This window comes from Anomalospiza imberbis, chromosome 1 (assembly GCF_031753505.1).
Source record: "Anomalospiza imberbis isolate Cuckoo-Finch-1a 21T00152 chromosome 1, ASM3175350v1, whole genome shotgun sequence".
Lineage (NCBI taxonomy): Eukaryota > Metazoa > Chordata > Aves > Passeriformes > Viduidae > Anomalospiza > Anomalospiza imberbis.
The window spans coordinates 98,878,937-98,896,082 of NC_089681.1; the positions used below are offsets into that span (position 1 = coordinate 98,878,937).

The 17,146-nt window shown below is 37.2% G+C and overlaps 1 protein-coding gene across 8 annotated transcripts in view; it reads left to right on the forward strand.

The window, feature by feature from the left end:
- SUGCT (succinyl-CoA:glutarate-CoA transferase) overlaps positions 1 to 17,146 on the forward strand; it is a 322,387-nt gene that overhangs the window by 166,349 nt on the left and 138,892 nt on the right. The window contains exon 13 of one of the 8 annotated variants that reach the window (XM_068201778.1): positions 12,882 to 13,097. The exons of the other annotated variants lie outside the window; for them this stretch is intronic. Coding sequence (XP_068057879.1) covers positions 12,882 to 13,082 — 201 coding nt within the window. The 3' untranslated portion in view covers positions 13,083 to 13,097. Of the gene's footprint in view, positions 1 to 12,881; positions 13,098 to 17,146 lie in introns of those variants that run through there. 8 annotated transcript variants of the gene reach the window in all.

The following is a 17,146-nucleotide window of genomic DNA, read 5'->3' on the forward strand; positions in this document are numbered from 1 at the left end:
TATGTGAAAGGACCTGTGATAAATCAAGAGATCAATTAATTTTCACTTTGTGGTTTTAAAATTGCCTAGGAAAGATGGATTGATGGATATAGGCGATCACTGTTGAACAGATGAGAAAAAAAAGCCACATTTAAAAGTGATCCAAGGACTCAGAAAAGCTCCAGCTTTACTATCTAAGCTCTGTGCATGTAAATAATAAGCTTTTGTTAAAGCCCCAAGGCTGCTAGGTAAAACCTGAAAATCCTGATAGATTGGTTATATAGTTGTCAGAATAGATGACTATAGACTTTGAACTGAAATATTTTAGCAGTCCTTTAGCCATTTTATCTTTCTTGAATTCAGAGAAAAAGCAAGTAAGACACAAAAAATATATTATGAATATTTCTTCAAATATAAGATGTTTTTTTCACACATTGGAAATGGCTTTGAAGAATGCTAGTATCAGGCCTTACTTTATGGGTTCCTGGACTCTACACTACCCTCACAGGGTTTTATTTTTTTATTACTATATGCAAAATCTTCTACCTTCTTTTTTCTTAACTGAGAGCCTTCCAGTTCAACATTAAGCAAAGTGATTTACATCCTTCACAAGTTTTTTGACCTTTGTCTTCTCTTAAGGAAGAGATTGGTGCCTTTAAAATAATGTACAATTTCATATTTTTTGATTTTGGATGTGTTTATTTTACTTTAGCTGTATCTTGGGACAGTAAGGTCAAATAATTTTGTTTTACATGTATTAGAAAGTGGTGAAAAGTGTTGAGTTCTGCAGGGTGACTAGATTCCATCAACACCCTTGAAAACTTCAAGGCTGTAATTCTAATTCTTCATCTTCATGTCTTCTGTCCCTTTTAGTTCAAGGTCAAACAGTACTGAATACTGCTTCTGTGCAAGAAATTTGTAGATCTTGGGACAATCTAGAGCAATGGAAACCCATGGCTTTTGTGTTACAGATCCAAGATGGCACAAATATAATTCAAAATCTCATTTAGAAGCTGCTTTATGCTTATAGATGTGATCACAAGTTGTGGAGCTGACTCAACATCCAGTTGTTTGGAGGTGGTTCTGCTTCTTTAAATGCCAATGCAATTTTTTTCAGCAAGGTTTACATAACAAGGGCCATGGGATTCCTCCAAGAAGGTCCCCAAAGAGGACAAAATTGGTTCTCCTGTAGTCTGGGGTTTTGATTGTACTGATTACCCTGCTTCCTCCTTGAAGGATGCTGGACATCATGACATCACGGTCACTGCAGCCAAGGCTGCCTCCTCACTTCACATCTCCAACCAGGCCCTCCTTTTTTGTTTGAGCTGAACATCATTCCTTGTTGGTTCTTCTACCACCTGTATCAGAAAGGTATTGGGAGTGCTTTCCAGGAATCTCCTGGAGTGTTTGTACTTTGCTTTGTGGCTTCTCCAGCAGATGTCAGAGTGGTTGAAGTCCCCCATAAGAACCATGGCCTGTGTCTGTGAGGCTGCTTCCACTTGTCTGTAAAAGGCCTCATCCACTTCCTCTTCCTGATCAGGTGGCTTGTAACAGATAGCGACTGTGGGCCCCTCATCACTCTGCACTTTTACGCTAATCCAGAAACTCTTGAGTAGTTCATCATCCTCCCTAAGGTGAAGCTCCATGCATTCCAGGAGTTCCTTTATGCAAAGGGCAGCTCCACTATGTCTTTCTGTCCTGTCTTTCCTGAAAGCATGTAGCCTTGCATTGCAATCATGCAAGCTGTCCCACCATGTCTCTGTAAACGTGATGAGATGAAGCCTTGTGACTGCACACAGATTTCCAAACCTTCCTGTTTCCCACACTATGTGCACTGGTATACAGGCATTTCTGAGATGTGTTTGAGTATGTTCGTTTCCTAGGAGGGGTGCATAACTATTGTATAAGACATCTCTTTGCAAAGTGGGAGTGGATCATGGAGCAATTTGTTTCTCTTGAATTACCACTGCCCTACTGGCTATTGCCAGAATCTTTTTAGTTCAGTGCTAGTACAGGATTCTGAATGGATATTTTCAGTGATGGATTTGTACAGAAAATGTGGATGATCAGACCTTTTCCCCCACCGTATTCCTGTGATACAAAGGTGATACCTTCTTCAACACAAAACAGGAGAGCAAAGCTAAGCAATAGCAAAACTTTTCCTAAAATATGTATATTTTCCAAGTGTCTATGGATATGGAGCTGCATTTAACATAAGTAACACCAAGGCAACCATTGACTTTGTAACTAGCTTTGAGGTACAGGATCTGAAACCAATATATTTCAGGCTGTCGTTTTGAAAAGGTGAAGTTTGATTTAATTCACATAGAGCCTGCTTTTAATTTTGTTTCAGTTTTGAATGAAATAATTTTTGTCAGTGAAAACTGTATTTTTGATATTTTTTAAATTTTTCTAATGGAAAACATAATTGATATAAGAAACGTCAGCCAGAAGTATGTAAGTTTTCCAATCATTTGGAAATTAAAAACTTTCCCCCAAAATCTGAGAATCTAAAAAGTAATCAATCAGAGATTATAGATTCTAATGCTCCACTCAGGTGTGATAAGCAAAGCATTCCTTCAGAAGGCATGATAAATCTGTATATCACCCTGCTGTACAAATCAAAATAAGTGAAAGGAGATGGGATATTATTGTGTCCCACCTCAAGTCAGTGTTAAAGATCCAGTAGATATATTTATGATTTTTGTGCCTTAAACTATGTTTCTATATCTGTTGCTCTCTGAAGAGTGAAGAATTTATGAAATAAATTTAGGGATAAAATAAAATCTAGTCAACATTTTATTCAACACTATTCGCTAAGGGATGGAGTGCTGACAGTGGCCTCAAGTAGCTTTATTTAATGGCACAGCTATACAAAGTGTAGCTTTGCTGACAGCTCATGCTAGGTATGATAATAAGAACTAGAAAATGCCTTTTTACAGATAAGGGGCTGGGCCTTCATGGTCATCTTAAGCAAGTGGATTTCAGAGGACTTGCTTCAGATTCATATTGTACACTGTACATATTTTGTAGATACTGTAAAATATGTTTATAGTGTGGTCCAGATTTTTTTTTCTGAAATTCCCTATAAGACTCCTTCCAATAAATCTCATAAAATATTCATCATCATCTCTATATTATGTAAAACATTTTCAGCCTTGAATTCATTCAGTTTTTGACAAATTACAATAAGTAATCAGTTTGCATGATAGGTGGTGGGTTAGGAGCTGAGAATGAAATAGCATTCAAAACAGAGAGATTAAAGGGAGAGAGTTAGGATAACGGGGAAGAGGTGTACCTTGCAAACTCTGTTGGTTATTTTGTAAATATTTTGTCAGTGTAATAAAAATGGCTTCTCTGGATTTAAGAGTCTTAAACCAACATGTACTTCTAGAGGAGAGGTAGACACTGTGAAATTTTATCCTAAATTACTTCCAGCTCAAGAGGTGACCTGTAAAGCTAAAAGTTTCTGTCTTACTTCTTTAAAGTGCTATGCTGTTGCCAGTTAACCAGATTTATACTCTTGGATACTACAGCTGTTCTGTTCTATTACTTCCACAACTGAAATTTGTTTATTGTAATCATAGTTTCAGTTAAACTATGGTTTAACTGAAGATTGCTTTTTTATAACATTAATGCATAAAGACAAATATTTTCATTATTAAAAAAAATATTAATACTTAATTTTCCTTCCTGTCTCTTGTGCCCTGAAGGCAGCAGCAAAAGAATTTTAAAATCTCTAAGTAGCAGAGAGACAGAACTTTGTTTACCTGCTTTTTTAAAAAGTTAATTTTGCAGGCATTATGGCTATATCCACAAACTGTTCATGTTTGCCTTTTCAAAATGTGATTACTGCTCATAAAAGCAGTTTTAATTGAATACTTATGTCATTAATGGCTTGTAGCATGCTTAAAACTACATGCCTCTATTTATATGAATATAGTTTATTTTTTAGAGCTCCCTGTAAAACAATACTGGGAAATTACTAAAGGATTTTTGCTATTCAGCTGGGTGATTTTAAAATATATTGCTCTTATACTGGACTATTCGCATTGCTGCTTAGGAATAAAAAGCTAAGAAAATTATCCCTTCCCCCTTTCAAACAAAGCCGCATCTAAAAAGGTCACAAAAGGAAATACACAATTCAAATGATCTCCTTGCTGTATCTAAGATTAACTTGGACACAGATGGTTCAATTTATAGTTTGATCTGGCATAACATATACATTTAACAAAATCCTGTTTTGTATTGCTTCTATAAACACTAACGTCTGATAAAAGCATGCTGGCTTTTCTGCCATCAACTTGAATCAGAAACCTCTGGGCCAGTGCTTAGAAAGCAGGATTCTACCATTCAGAGACCTAAGTTAACTCTTTTAGCCTTTGGCTGCAACTTTTCTTAGCCTTATCCCTGACTTTCAAAAGGCAAATTCATTTGGGGTTTTCTCAATTAAAGCTGCTGTGGATAATTACTAGGCTTTGTTCTTGCTGCATTTAAAGATGAAATGATTCAATGCTGTTCATTACAGCTCATTTCCAGGCCACACTGTAGTCATTAAATTTCTGAGATACTATCTGAGAAATCACTGACATTGTTTATATACCAAAATTAAATGTTTACCCCTCCCTGCTGTTTGCCAGGCGTTAGCCCACCTGTCTGTAAAAGGAAATGGCTTTGGCATGATCATGATCTTTATGGAAGCTCATGAACAAACAGTCTTTGTCCTTTCTTTGTGGAAAGTTTTCCTTTTATATGCAAATAGCATTATCTAAAAAAAAGAATTGCTTCCTCGGAATCACAGATTTCACTCAGAGATGAGCTGATTTTTATATTCCACAGGTGAAGTTTTTTCAATTCTGATTGTGTATTTACCAGAAAATTCTGATAATAAGAAATTATATTAGCTTTACTTTGGAAAATAATAAGTGTATACTTTGCTATTTTCAGCCAATTCTCCTAAAGAAGATGGGCACAATAACCAGAATACCTGACAGATGTTAATGAATTCTCAAAATGTGGAGGATCATATCCAATGTCTTGAATTTATCTTTACAGTTTAGTTGCCACTGGTAACAAGGAGGCAAATAGTGCTGTACAAGGAGGGTTTTATATGTTTATATGCCTATCTGTGAACTGACTTCTGTTATTTCCAAAGTTGGAGGATTGACTTTTTCAAGCTTGTTAGTCTTTTTAAGTCAGTTCAGCTCGGTAGTTATTACATGGGTAGTAAGTATAGAATTGTTCTTATATTCCCTTAGCTAGGATATGACCATGGCATTTATTTAATTATATTAATATATTATATTAATTTAAACAACAGTCTTTTCTCTGAAGCAAAATGAGGGAAACAACAAATGGGTAACTAATGAAAAAATTATTATGGACTTAACTTGAAGATTAAAGCTTGAATCTGGAAGTGACAGATTCATGGAGTGATATAATAGCATGCTTGCTTAAATATACTTTGTTGGGGGGTGGTGTCAGGGTTGGGAGTAAAAGAAGGAAAAATATTTCCTATGCTTGGCAAAATCTAGAATACTACTTTTAGTGGTACTTCATTACATTTCTATGAAGCTTGCTTGAAAGGCAAAACTAAAGCTAAAAATTCTCACAGCTTACTCCTGTATTGATAAGGCATGGGATGAGTGAGATTAACCCATCTGGTTGGAGCACGGTGCTTATCACACCAAGGTTGTGTGATGTCGTTCCCATCCCTGTATTGGCCAGTCACTAAACAGTTGGACATTTGGGTCCCTTCAAATCAGAATATTCTGTCATTCTGTGAGTTCACTGTCTGGCCTTCTTTAAAACTCCATTTATATGATGAGCCTTCTGAATTTCCAAGCCTCACACAGGCAGGGGTAGTACAGACAGCAGCCCAAGCCCACTCAGTTCAAGGTTTTGAAGAGAGGTAGATGTTGATAGTCTGCCATGTTGCTTGGAGGTTTTGGAATTAGTATGTTCCAAGGTGAACCATCTGTTCACCTTCCTTATCTGTTTGCTCTGCCAAAGTCCAGATCCAGCTGTGGACGTGCGCAACTGGTATGGTTGGGGCCAAGCCCTGCATGTGAAGAGCTCAATTAACAGATGTGCAGACAGCCATCAGCATGCCTGGCAAGCTGACCATGAGGAGGAAGGACATTGGAAGCTGAGGCTGGAGAAGATGGTCTAAGACATTCCAGTAGAGAATTTATATTTTTTATTAATAAAGTTTGCTGATTTTTCTATGTAGCCTTTGAAAAATGAGGGTGGCCTTATATCTGAACTTGCCTTATATTTGAAGTCACATTATATTTGGGTTGGTATGATAGTTCTGGCTAGATCCATGAGAATGGCTAGAGTCTATAAGGATAAACCACAATGAGGTGGAGAAGAAAGCATTCAAAATTTGTTCTGGCAGAATTTGGTTAATTAACTCTATTTAGCATTACACAAGACCTTAACTTGGCTAATTTACTATCTTTGTTAAATATGTAGCTTCCCAGGAGTAAATCTGGATGAAATGTCGTAGTATTGTTTAACTCATTTTTTCATACTGAAAGCACAAAAATTGCGCAATTGCATATATTGGACTCAAGATATATAGAAGTTTGCATTTTCCCATGAAACTCACTTTTCCAGAAATAAGAAAATCTACAGATAGAATTACAGATTTTAGGTCCTATATTGAGGGATATTGAACTATTTTCTTTGTTAGGTCCTGTCACTCCTAAAACTGGAACACAGATTCAAACAGCAAAACCTGGGAGTGATATATTAATGATAATGCTTTATGAACATTGATACAAGAACAACAAGTCAGGGCCTGTTGGAGGTTAGGATTTTTCCTTTTTTTCCCTTTTCTTTCTCTCAGGGATTTTTCTCCCATTTGTTACCTAAGAGATAAGAATGACCCATACTTAAGAGACAAAGGATGTGGCTGGGGGAAGGGTGCATTTGGCTACCCTCCTAGCTGGGTGTTTTCTCTTGGGAATACAAGATACGGTGAGATTTTGGCTGTGAGGTCAGGGGAATGGGCTCGGTTCCTTTTCACTCTCGCTCTCAGGACCAGAAAGGAACTTTCCAGTTGCTGCTACCACAAGAATTCCCTGCCCCCATGAAGTCCAGCCCTTTACTGCTTTTCCTACAGTGAGTGAGGTTTTGCTCACAAGAGCAGCCATTTAACTGGGACCTTTTTTTTTTTTTTGTTTCAACACCTGATCTCACTGGAAAGGACCCTCGCCATCTATTTGGGTGCTGCAGGGGAAAACCCAGGACCCCAACCCCCTCCCCTCCTTTTCCGAGGGAGAGTGTCCTGGCTGTTTGGAGAGCCCAGCTGCTGCTATCCAGCCCTGCTCTTTTCTGCTGCTGCTTGGGATTTTTGGCTACACTTTAACCTAACACCCTGTGCCTGCCTGGATACCCTGTGGCTCCTGCTATGGCCGCAGAGTTTCTGCTACATTTTGTTTGCCACCCCGGGGTCTGCTCTCCTCTGCCATTCCAGCTTGCTGCTCTGAGGTTCCCACTACAGCCTATTTTGCCATCTGGAGGGGCACTGGGACCAACTGTTTCCCATGAGTTTGTAAAGGAAGCCCCTTTTCTACCTCTTCCCCCAGCAACGCTGCCATTAAACAGTGGAGAGACAGCTGGGTTCATTCCGCAGCAGCCCCTGCAGCTGCGGGGGAATCATTGCATGTGCCCTGCCCGGCCAGGAGCCAACAGCGCCCCTGCTGGCTGTGACTGTAACTACACCAAAGGGGAAAGCGCCTGCAGCCGAGAGAAGCCTCTTAAATGGGTTTCTGTTCTTTTGTTTGGTGTTGCTGCCATTGTGGTTGTTTGTCTTGTTACATGCAGACTAGTAAAGATTTGTTATTCCTTTTCCAATATTATATACACTTTTCCAGTATTATACATATTCCGATACACTGGGCCTGAAAGCCTCGTAATTTCAAAGTTGTAGTAATTTGGAGGGAAGGGGTTCGTATTCCCCATTCCAAGGGAGGTTCCCCCCTTCCTTGGCAGACACCTCTCTTTCAAACCAAGACAAGGCCCTCTTCATTGTCTCAAACAGCGTACTTGGTGCAAATAGCCTGCATAATCTTCCAACTGCAGCAGATGTTGTTAGATTTACATTAACTAATATCTCTTCAGGTATGAGTTAGATGATTGAAATACATGTATTGAGGTTAATGGCAGTATTTTCTGATTGTAAAATGTCTTTTAATGGGGAATAATATGATTCTGATCAGTCAAATGGGCTAAAAGTGTATATGGAAATCCTCAAACATATAGGAGGTTATAGGCTTAGAGATTTGACAATTTTCTTCTCATTAATATATTGTATAATTTAACTTTGACACACAGTAGACTTAAGTAGGTTCAAGGTCTATTCTTCTTTCCAAATATAGGAATGAATAAATGAAGGCAACAGAATAATTTAAAGAAAAGTTAATGGTGCAGGGGGAAATTAACAGAAATTCTCTGTGTCAACATACAGTTCTAGAGGTAGTTTATAAAAATCATTCAGTCAAATCAGTTCATTTTTAATGATGTCTGTTAAAACTAGAGATGCACTCTGAGTAAAAAAAAACTAGAAAAATTGTTTTTGAAGTAGTCTGTGGGCTTTTAGAGGTAAAGAGTGTAATTAGGAGGTTATCAAAAAGTAATTCATTAGTGATTCAATTCAAAAGACATAACTAGGGTATAATTCCTCTGGCCTGTCTTGTTGCCATAGCTATGTTGAGAAACCGAAGAGCTGCCCCTTATGTCATGGATTTTTGTGGTATAAAGGAAAGTATTGGGTGGTAAAATTTTCAATTTCCAGGTCTATGGCCATCAAGTGTTTTCCTGTTATTTTTCTAATGGACTTCTACATTCCTCCCCCCTCCCCACTCTCTCACACTGCTACTCATTGCACTAGGAACTTGTAAAGCTTAAACTTTGAATATGATTTTTACAAGCAGAAGATGAAGAAGAAAGTAGAGCTGGTGGTCAGCACTGTAAAGCTTTTAGCATTAACTTTTAGAATGAGTAGAAGTTCAAGTAGCTGTGTAGTGTTGTATTATAAAGAACTTTCGGTAAAACTGAATGCAGTGATATAAGCATAGAATTCGTTATATAAATGAACAAACTGTTCTGGCAATACTCACTCTTAGTTGCAAATGTAAAGGTAATGAATAGCTACTACAGTCTATTTCCCATCTGGTTTTAACAGTCTGTTCCTTTTTTATTTTCTAAAATGGGCCTCTATTTAGCAAGTTTTTACTTTGGCAATTAATGAAGCACTATCATTTTCTAGTATACATCTGTGGAGCTTTTTTGGATTGTTATTGTGCCGCCATGCTTAGGACAGCATCTTGAGTCAAAGCCAAAGATAGCTTTAAATAATTTGGTATCGAGGTACTAATGAGCTCTGCAGACATTTCAAATACAGTTTTTTCCATTTTCAACCAGGTGTGGTTTAATCCACTCTATTTTTCCCATAAGCAATGTGATGTCCAATATATAACTTTTTCCTCCTACTCCAAAAAATGTTTCCAAAAGGCTAAAATCATGCTTTTTGCAATACGGAAGAGACTTTGCTGACTTCTCTTTTCCTAATGTTAGATTACTGTCCATTTCCACTCTGAAATTTGATGGCCTGAGAATATTTTTTCCTCAAAATCTCAAATCATGAACTATACTAGTTTGTAATTCTGATTTATGTGTATGTTCACTACCCTTAAAAACTGTTTATAAATCAAAGTAACAAAGCTATTTCTAGAAGGCTAATCCTCAAGGAAAATTTTTCTAAATTCTAGCTGCAACTGAGAAAAAATTGCATTCAGATACCAAGGAAAGAAATTACAAATTAAAAAACATAAAGAAAGCATTGAAATAATTGTAAATTAATTTATCAGGAATGAATTCCTCTTGATTGATGTGCGAAATGGAAGTGTGTAGCACATTAAAAAGGTCTTGAATAAATCTTGGTAGTATTTGCTTCTGCTTCTTAAGAAAATGTGTACATGTTATATTGTGGATTTTTTTGCAGCCATATATATTTCAAAAATAAACTTTGTCTGCTAACATCTCTGTGCACATATCACAAGAGTTCTGTTTTTTGCCCCAGCACCAGGAAAAAGGGTGTGAGCTTTTGCCTCAATATTTTTTACTAATTCCAAGTTACATTATTTTGTCAGCCCTGATTGCCAGAAAGTGTTGGCTCTGCTATTTAAAGTAGTTAGTACGTTTTTTCAAAATTGGTATATAGTCAGTATCTTATATTACTTCAGCATGCCCTTTGTAGCCTGCTCATTTTCTTCAGAAAACATTCAAGCTACAGGTTTTCTTTCCTAAGATGTCACCCAGACTCATTCTATAGTTTTATTTCCCATGTGGCAATTCTATGACATTCATCATGGTAATCAGTCCAAGGGTGATGAAATTTGGGATTTGATTTTTCTCTTGGGCAAGTCCATAGGTTTTGCTTCAGATCAAAATTGTGAGCCTCCACGTGTCCTCTTGGTATAAACAGATAATCCCACAAAGCACCTGCATCTACTAAAAATACCTCATTGAAGCAATCAAGACAACAAATCCTTTGATAATGCAGTAAATATCCACGACTGTCCTGTGGATATTTCCTTGCAGATGTTTCCTTTAGTACAGTCATTTGAAGGATTAAATGTAGTGGAGAAGCTTCTTTCATTCCTTTACTACTAGCCAAGGTGTCTATCCAAAATGACAAATGCTTCATTAAAAGGACTTCATGTACGGGTATCTTAAGGGTAGTTTAGAATCTTCTTAAGGATCTCCATATAGCAAAAAATAATTTCTTTTAATCAACTATCTGTCTTGAATGAAAGGAATTCCCACCCAATGAAAAAAAAAAAAAAACCTCACATAATGATTATTTTGTGTTACTGCTATCATTCATGGGGTTTTTCCCATAGATAAAAGGTACACATATTGGAATTCAAGGTGATATGTTTTTCTATCTTTCTGGTTCCTATTATTACTGATAACAGAATAACATACTGTTTCTTTAGGTTTGGTTTTGTTTGGTTAACAGAAGCACAAGAAATTAACCACAAAATCTAAAAAAGGAAGTTTAAATCTATTTTTTATAGGAGCGGATCTGTAATAAAAACAATAAAACCCAGTGTTTAAGCTTTATAGAAATAATTTAATGACCAGCTGCAGCAATAAACACCTTTCCATTTTGATTGGGTCTTAACTCCTCCATCCAGTGATTAATTGCTCCATGAAAGACAAACACATTACATTATACCTTAAGTGTAACATCCTGTTTTAAAGATTCCACTAGTGCAGTTTAAATGTTTTTGATCCTGTTCAGACTTTAAAAGGATATTTTGAGGATCCTCTATTTATTATTACATGTTGCATATAATCATGACCGAGGCAATAACTGGCTAGTATTTTATTTCTCATATACAACTTTGGCCTTACTTGTGTTTGTATTCCTCTTGGAGAGTAATATTGTGGTGTCACAACTTTTTTTTTTAAACACCATGGAAACTAGAGGATGGAGAGTGCATTTTATTTAAATTGTGGGGAAAATTAGAACTTCTTAATAATTATGTCACTGGTTCCTATGCAGTATGAAGCATGGACTAATGATAAAGTCATACTCATTACAGATAACAAAACAACTACTAACAGTGATTTTAAAATATTTTGGATATAAACTAGATTTTAGCTGATGATGTAAGAGGGAAATAATGATGGTCAAATCTTTAATTGATCTACTCCCTTTTTTGCACAATTAGGCTTCCTTTCCTGAGAAAGCATGAAAAATGGACTGTGTGGCACTAGCAGCAAGAAATTTGGAGTGCATTTGCTAGAGCGGAGGTTGTATGTGTATCAGAAACAAGAACTTCATTTGGGTTTTTTTGTATGGCATTTTATTTCACTTTATGTTGTCACCTCCATTTAAGAGAAATATCTTGAATTCCTTTACAGAATCACAGAAGAGCTGATGTTGAAAGGGACTTTTTGAGGTCCTCTAGTCCAATCCTTGTGCTAAAGAAGGGTCATCTACAGTCAGTTTCCCTGCATAATGTCTTGGTGGACTTGAATATATCTGTCAGAAGTGTCAGAGTCCGCATCCTATTGCAATGCCCAGTCACTGTCACAGTAAAAAAGTGTTTCTTGATGTTCAGACAGCACATCCTCTTTGTACCTGCTGCCTCTTTTCTGCCACTGGGCACCACTGAAGACAACCCATCATTCCTTTCTTTACACCCTCCTTCAGGGATTTATATCCATTGATAACATTCACCCTGATATAACTTCTCTCCAGACTAAATAATTGTAGCACTTTAAACCTTTTCTCATCTGAGGGGTACTCCAGTCCCTTAATCATCAAAGCGGTCCTTTGGTGGACCTGGTCTTAAATAGCTCCATATCAAATTTTATTTTGTTTTATTTGATATTATTTTGCACTAAAACATTTGTTCTGGGATATGTCTTTCATGAAAAATCTGCACAAACTAGCAATTATTCCTTTAATGGTTTCTCTGATGAGTCCATCCAGAGAAACAATAGATTGTTTTGAGTAGGAACAGGGTAGAGACAAGTCTGGGGATCATTTCTTCCTTTTCATTTCCTTGTATGTTATCATAAAATGGCCTTGGTTGGAAGGGACCTTAAAGATCATCTAATTATAACCCCCCACTGTGCACTGGGATACCTTGCACTAGACCAACTTGATCTGATCTCCATCCAGCTTGGTCTTGAACACCTCCAGGGATGGGCCATCCACAACTTCTCTGGGCAACCTGTTCCAGTGTCTCACCACCCTCACAGTAAAGAATTTTTTCCTAATATCTAACATAAACCTAGTCTCAGTTTTAAGCCATTCTTCCCTGTTCTGTCACTATATACTCTTGTAAAAAGTCTTTCTAGATCTTTTTTTATAGATACTGGAAGGCAGCCTTTACATCACCCAGAAGCTGCCTTATCTTCTCCAGGCTGAACAAACCCACTTCTCTCAGCCTTTCTTCATAGGAGAGGTGCTCCAACCCTCTAATCATCTTGGTGATCTTCCTCTGGACTTGCTCCAACAGGTCAATGTCCTTTCTGTGCTGGGGTCCCAAAGCTGGACCCAGTACTCTGGGTGAGGTCTCACCAGAGAGGAGCAGAGGGGCAGAATTCTCTCCCTCACCCTTCTGGCCACGTTGCTTTGGAGGCAGCCCTGGACACGTTTGTCTCTCTGGGCTGTGAGTGCACATGGCTGGGTCATGTCCAGTCTCTCATCCACCAGCACCCCCAGGTCCTCCTTAGCAGGGCTGCTCTCCATACGTTCATCCCCCAGCCTGTGTTGGTATTGGGGGTTGCCCCAACACTGGTGCAGCACCTTGCCCTTGGTCTTGTTAAACTGCATGAGATACCCGTGGGCCCACTTGAGCTTGTCCAGATTCCTCTGGATGGCATCCCAGGTGTAGCAACTACACTACTCAGCTTGGTGTTTTTGGCAAATTTGCTGAGGGTGCACTCGATCCTTTTGTGTGTCATTGATGAAGATATCAAATAATACTGGTCCTAGTATAGACCCCTGATAGACACCACTTGTCGCTGATGTCTATTAGGACTCTGGCCATTGACCACTACCCTCTGGATGTGACTGTTTCAAGTAAGGGACATGTCAATCGTTAATGTATGTTCCTTTGCTAAGCCAGTAGTCTGCTTGCTTGCTTGCTGGGTTTTCTGATAGCCACCCCAGCACCCAGAGTGAGTGGAAATTGAAATATATGTTTATGAACTCAGAGAAATGAGGTGCTAACATCATGATCTGTAGCAGCTGGCTGACAGCATCCTGCTGGAAGCAAAAGGTACCCATCTTACAGAGTAAGATCTCTATAGAAATCTAGAGCTTAAAGGTAGTGTTTAGTAACCATCCAGTTAAAAGACAGATATAGTCACTTTGGCCACTGGGAGAAATAAGTTAGGTTGAGATAAATCTTTCTACTCATTTTATGGAAAGTCTAAAAGGAAAGACTTGACTAATCTAATTTAAATTGCAACTACGTGAAATCAATCATGTTAAGGCTTGTGTAGTCTATAGTAAAGGTAATGTAAAGTAAAAATCAGATTCTTTATGCCTTGAGGTATGAGATTTTTAGAGCCAAATCAAACAATAGGTCAAATAATCTTTATCATTGGGCTTTAGAAATTGTTGTAAATGTATAGTTGTTAGCACCTACTGACATAGGTGTTGCAATTTTTCTGCTTTATCCAGAAGAGCCAATTAGGCCATACAAACATCAATTGAGGTGTTTAATTAGACTGTTCATTTAGGTATTCAAATAGGAAAACTTCATTCAAACATTTAAATGATGTTAAAGACAATCGGTTAAGCTATTTCTTGTTATTCTCTTGTACTTGGTGACAAATCTGTCTGCATTTGAGTTGAGTACAATAGTGAACTACTCAGCTTTAGTACTTCTCAAGGGAATAGCTGTCAGATATTTAGCTACTTCTTAAAAGCATAAACTCCTTGTTGTTAACAGCTGTTTATTGGTTCCCATCACAAGTGCAACATTATTAGGGATTTCTAAAAAGAGGAGCAACCTGGAACTTTCAGTCTTAACAGTGGAAAAGCATAGTTTAAATATGCATACAAGAAGATGGAAAACAACTAAAAATACAATAAAAGTGATAAAAATTCAATAGAAATATATTTGCAATCAAGCAAAAATAATTTAAAGTCAGTATATCAGGTAAAAATCTCTCAAACTTTCCATTTTTTTGCTAGACATTTGTTTAAATATTATTTAAATAAAATTTTCACACATAATTTGGTGGATGGAATATGAAAATATTTTCTTTTTGTGGTGGTAAAGACAGATTTTAATGTCTTCCATTACATATGTAGTAGTTTGTAGGTATCTTTATTTCTACTTCTCTATTTTCCATAGTGATCAAAGCAGTAAAACCAATCTAAAACTCTGTATGTATGATCTTATCATATTATGAACTTTATAATCTGAATCCATATAGGTAGAGATCAGCACGACATGCATGGAACAGCATGTATAGCAAGTGGGACTCCATGTGTTTCATCCTCTAATCACCTAATTTAGCTCTTGGTGTTCTGGGTCTGAAAGTGTGTCTGTGCAGACAGCATAATTTTAGGAAACCAATTCACTGAGTTTTGATACTCATTTGTATTAGAAGCACAAATGATCCTACAGGATACATTATCCTTTGTCAAAGCAGGGTTAAAATAAGTTTTCATGCTCAGTTTTCATCATGTTATGTGTTAGATCATAGACCTTAAGGATTATATCTTGTTTTTCAGACTTTTCCTTGAAAGTGTTCTGTTTCAGTCTCATTTTTTATATCTTTCCCATTTCAACTGAGTTATAATGTAAAAAATCAGCTAGTTTCAAATAAACAAAAAACATGAGGCCTGTGTTTGAATTTCAACCATTAGAGAGAAGGCTTTAGATTTAAGATATGTTAATGTTTACATACACCATAAGTATTTTGATCCTTGTTGCTATTCTTTTCTTGGGTGTTAGTCATCTTTCTGCCTTGTATATTTTGCACGGGGTATTAAGGACAATATACTGTTGATAAAGTGTTTTTTTGAGTTCAAGTATTTCAGTAGTTCTCTTTACTATAGACATGCCTGAACTTGTATCCATTCAGTATTCCTGTGCAAATTCATGGTGGAATCATCAATTTAATAGTATAGAGTGAAAGCAGTGCAAAACCAGTTGTAGCTTTTGAACTGATATGGAGAAACTGCTAAAAATAAATGCTCATCACATCAAAAATTATTTTAATTAGTGCACAGAGAAGTTGAAAATATAAATTAACAACAATCAGTTTAGAGATCTTTCAGGATAACTTCTATTTGTCCATTTTAATATTAGCTGCCACAGTGTATAGTGTGACAGGGCTGCATGTGAGCCAGCTTGTTGCTTGTCCCCACAGCAACTGGCCCAGTCCCCTGAGTCTTTCCTGAGAATCCTCAGGAAGCTAGGAGGAAAAAAAACAACCACATAATCTTGCAGTTCCCACCTTCCGGGTAAGTGGGGGCAGAAAAACAACCCAAAAAATGCCTGAAGATTTCTGACTTTGTCCAGGACTGTGGGTGTCCTTTTCCCTCCACTGTTTATTTACGTTCAGTAAAACTCAAATGTAGCTTAGGAAGTGGGCCAGTTACTGCAGTATTGAAGAATATTATTAGTCCATCTGATGGTTTGGAGGCAGACAACCCCCTCTCCTCCTTCATTCCCTTCGTAATGCACCTGGCCAGTTGTGCAATGCTACCCAATGAACAGCTGCTAACAATGAGGAAATTGTGCTCATAAGAAGTAGTGCAGGATCTGATGGTTATTATCTGGGGGAAAACTGAAGCATTAGGGAGTTGTTTCTTGCCAGTATTCTTTTTTTTCCCCAATTGAAAAATTTGACTCTGTGTTGAATTAAACACTTTTTATGTACTTTGTTTATGACTTTGTGGAACTGGTTTCTTTAGAGGTACTCCATTTCCCCATAATTTCCTCTTCCCCTTCTCCTTTTCCCTCTCTTCTCCCTCCTTCATAATCCATCCGGGAGGATTAAGGATTATAGAACTGAAAAATATCTATGCATTGGGATAACCATTTATACTATGACGGGTAACTTCTCCTAGCAGTAATGTTTGTCTGCATTAATCTTACCCATATATGTGTACAGGAATATAAGGATGAGAATTAGCATTTGGACTACATTTTACAGAGAGTGTGTGTATGTAGCAAGCACCTCATATAGCCTCTCTAAGCATTCCCATTTACTGAATGTCCATCCTACAAACATCTTGTAGTACTTTTTAAAAAACCAAAAAACCCCAAGAAACAAGAAATCATAAGATAACCCAACACAAAACCAAAATGGAGAGGCAAGACTTAGGCATTACTGAAGTATAGCTAATAACATAAACAATTCCATCTGTGAAGGAAAGTCAGTTCTTTGGGCTTGAGAAAATTAACAGAAAATTCTAAATTCTAACTTCTAAACATGAATTAGGCATATGCCTCTGGAAGACTAGTCAAAAGAATCAATATAAATATTGAACATAATGAATAATTTTCTTTGCTACCTATGAAATTTATATATTGAGTCATGTCTTCAGTCTGGTAGAGTCTTTTAAATTAAATTCAGAGTGGCTAGGCAGTAGTTTTGGAATTAACTA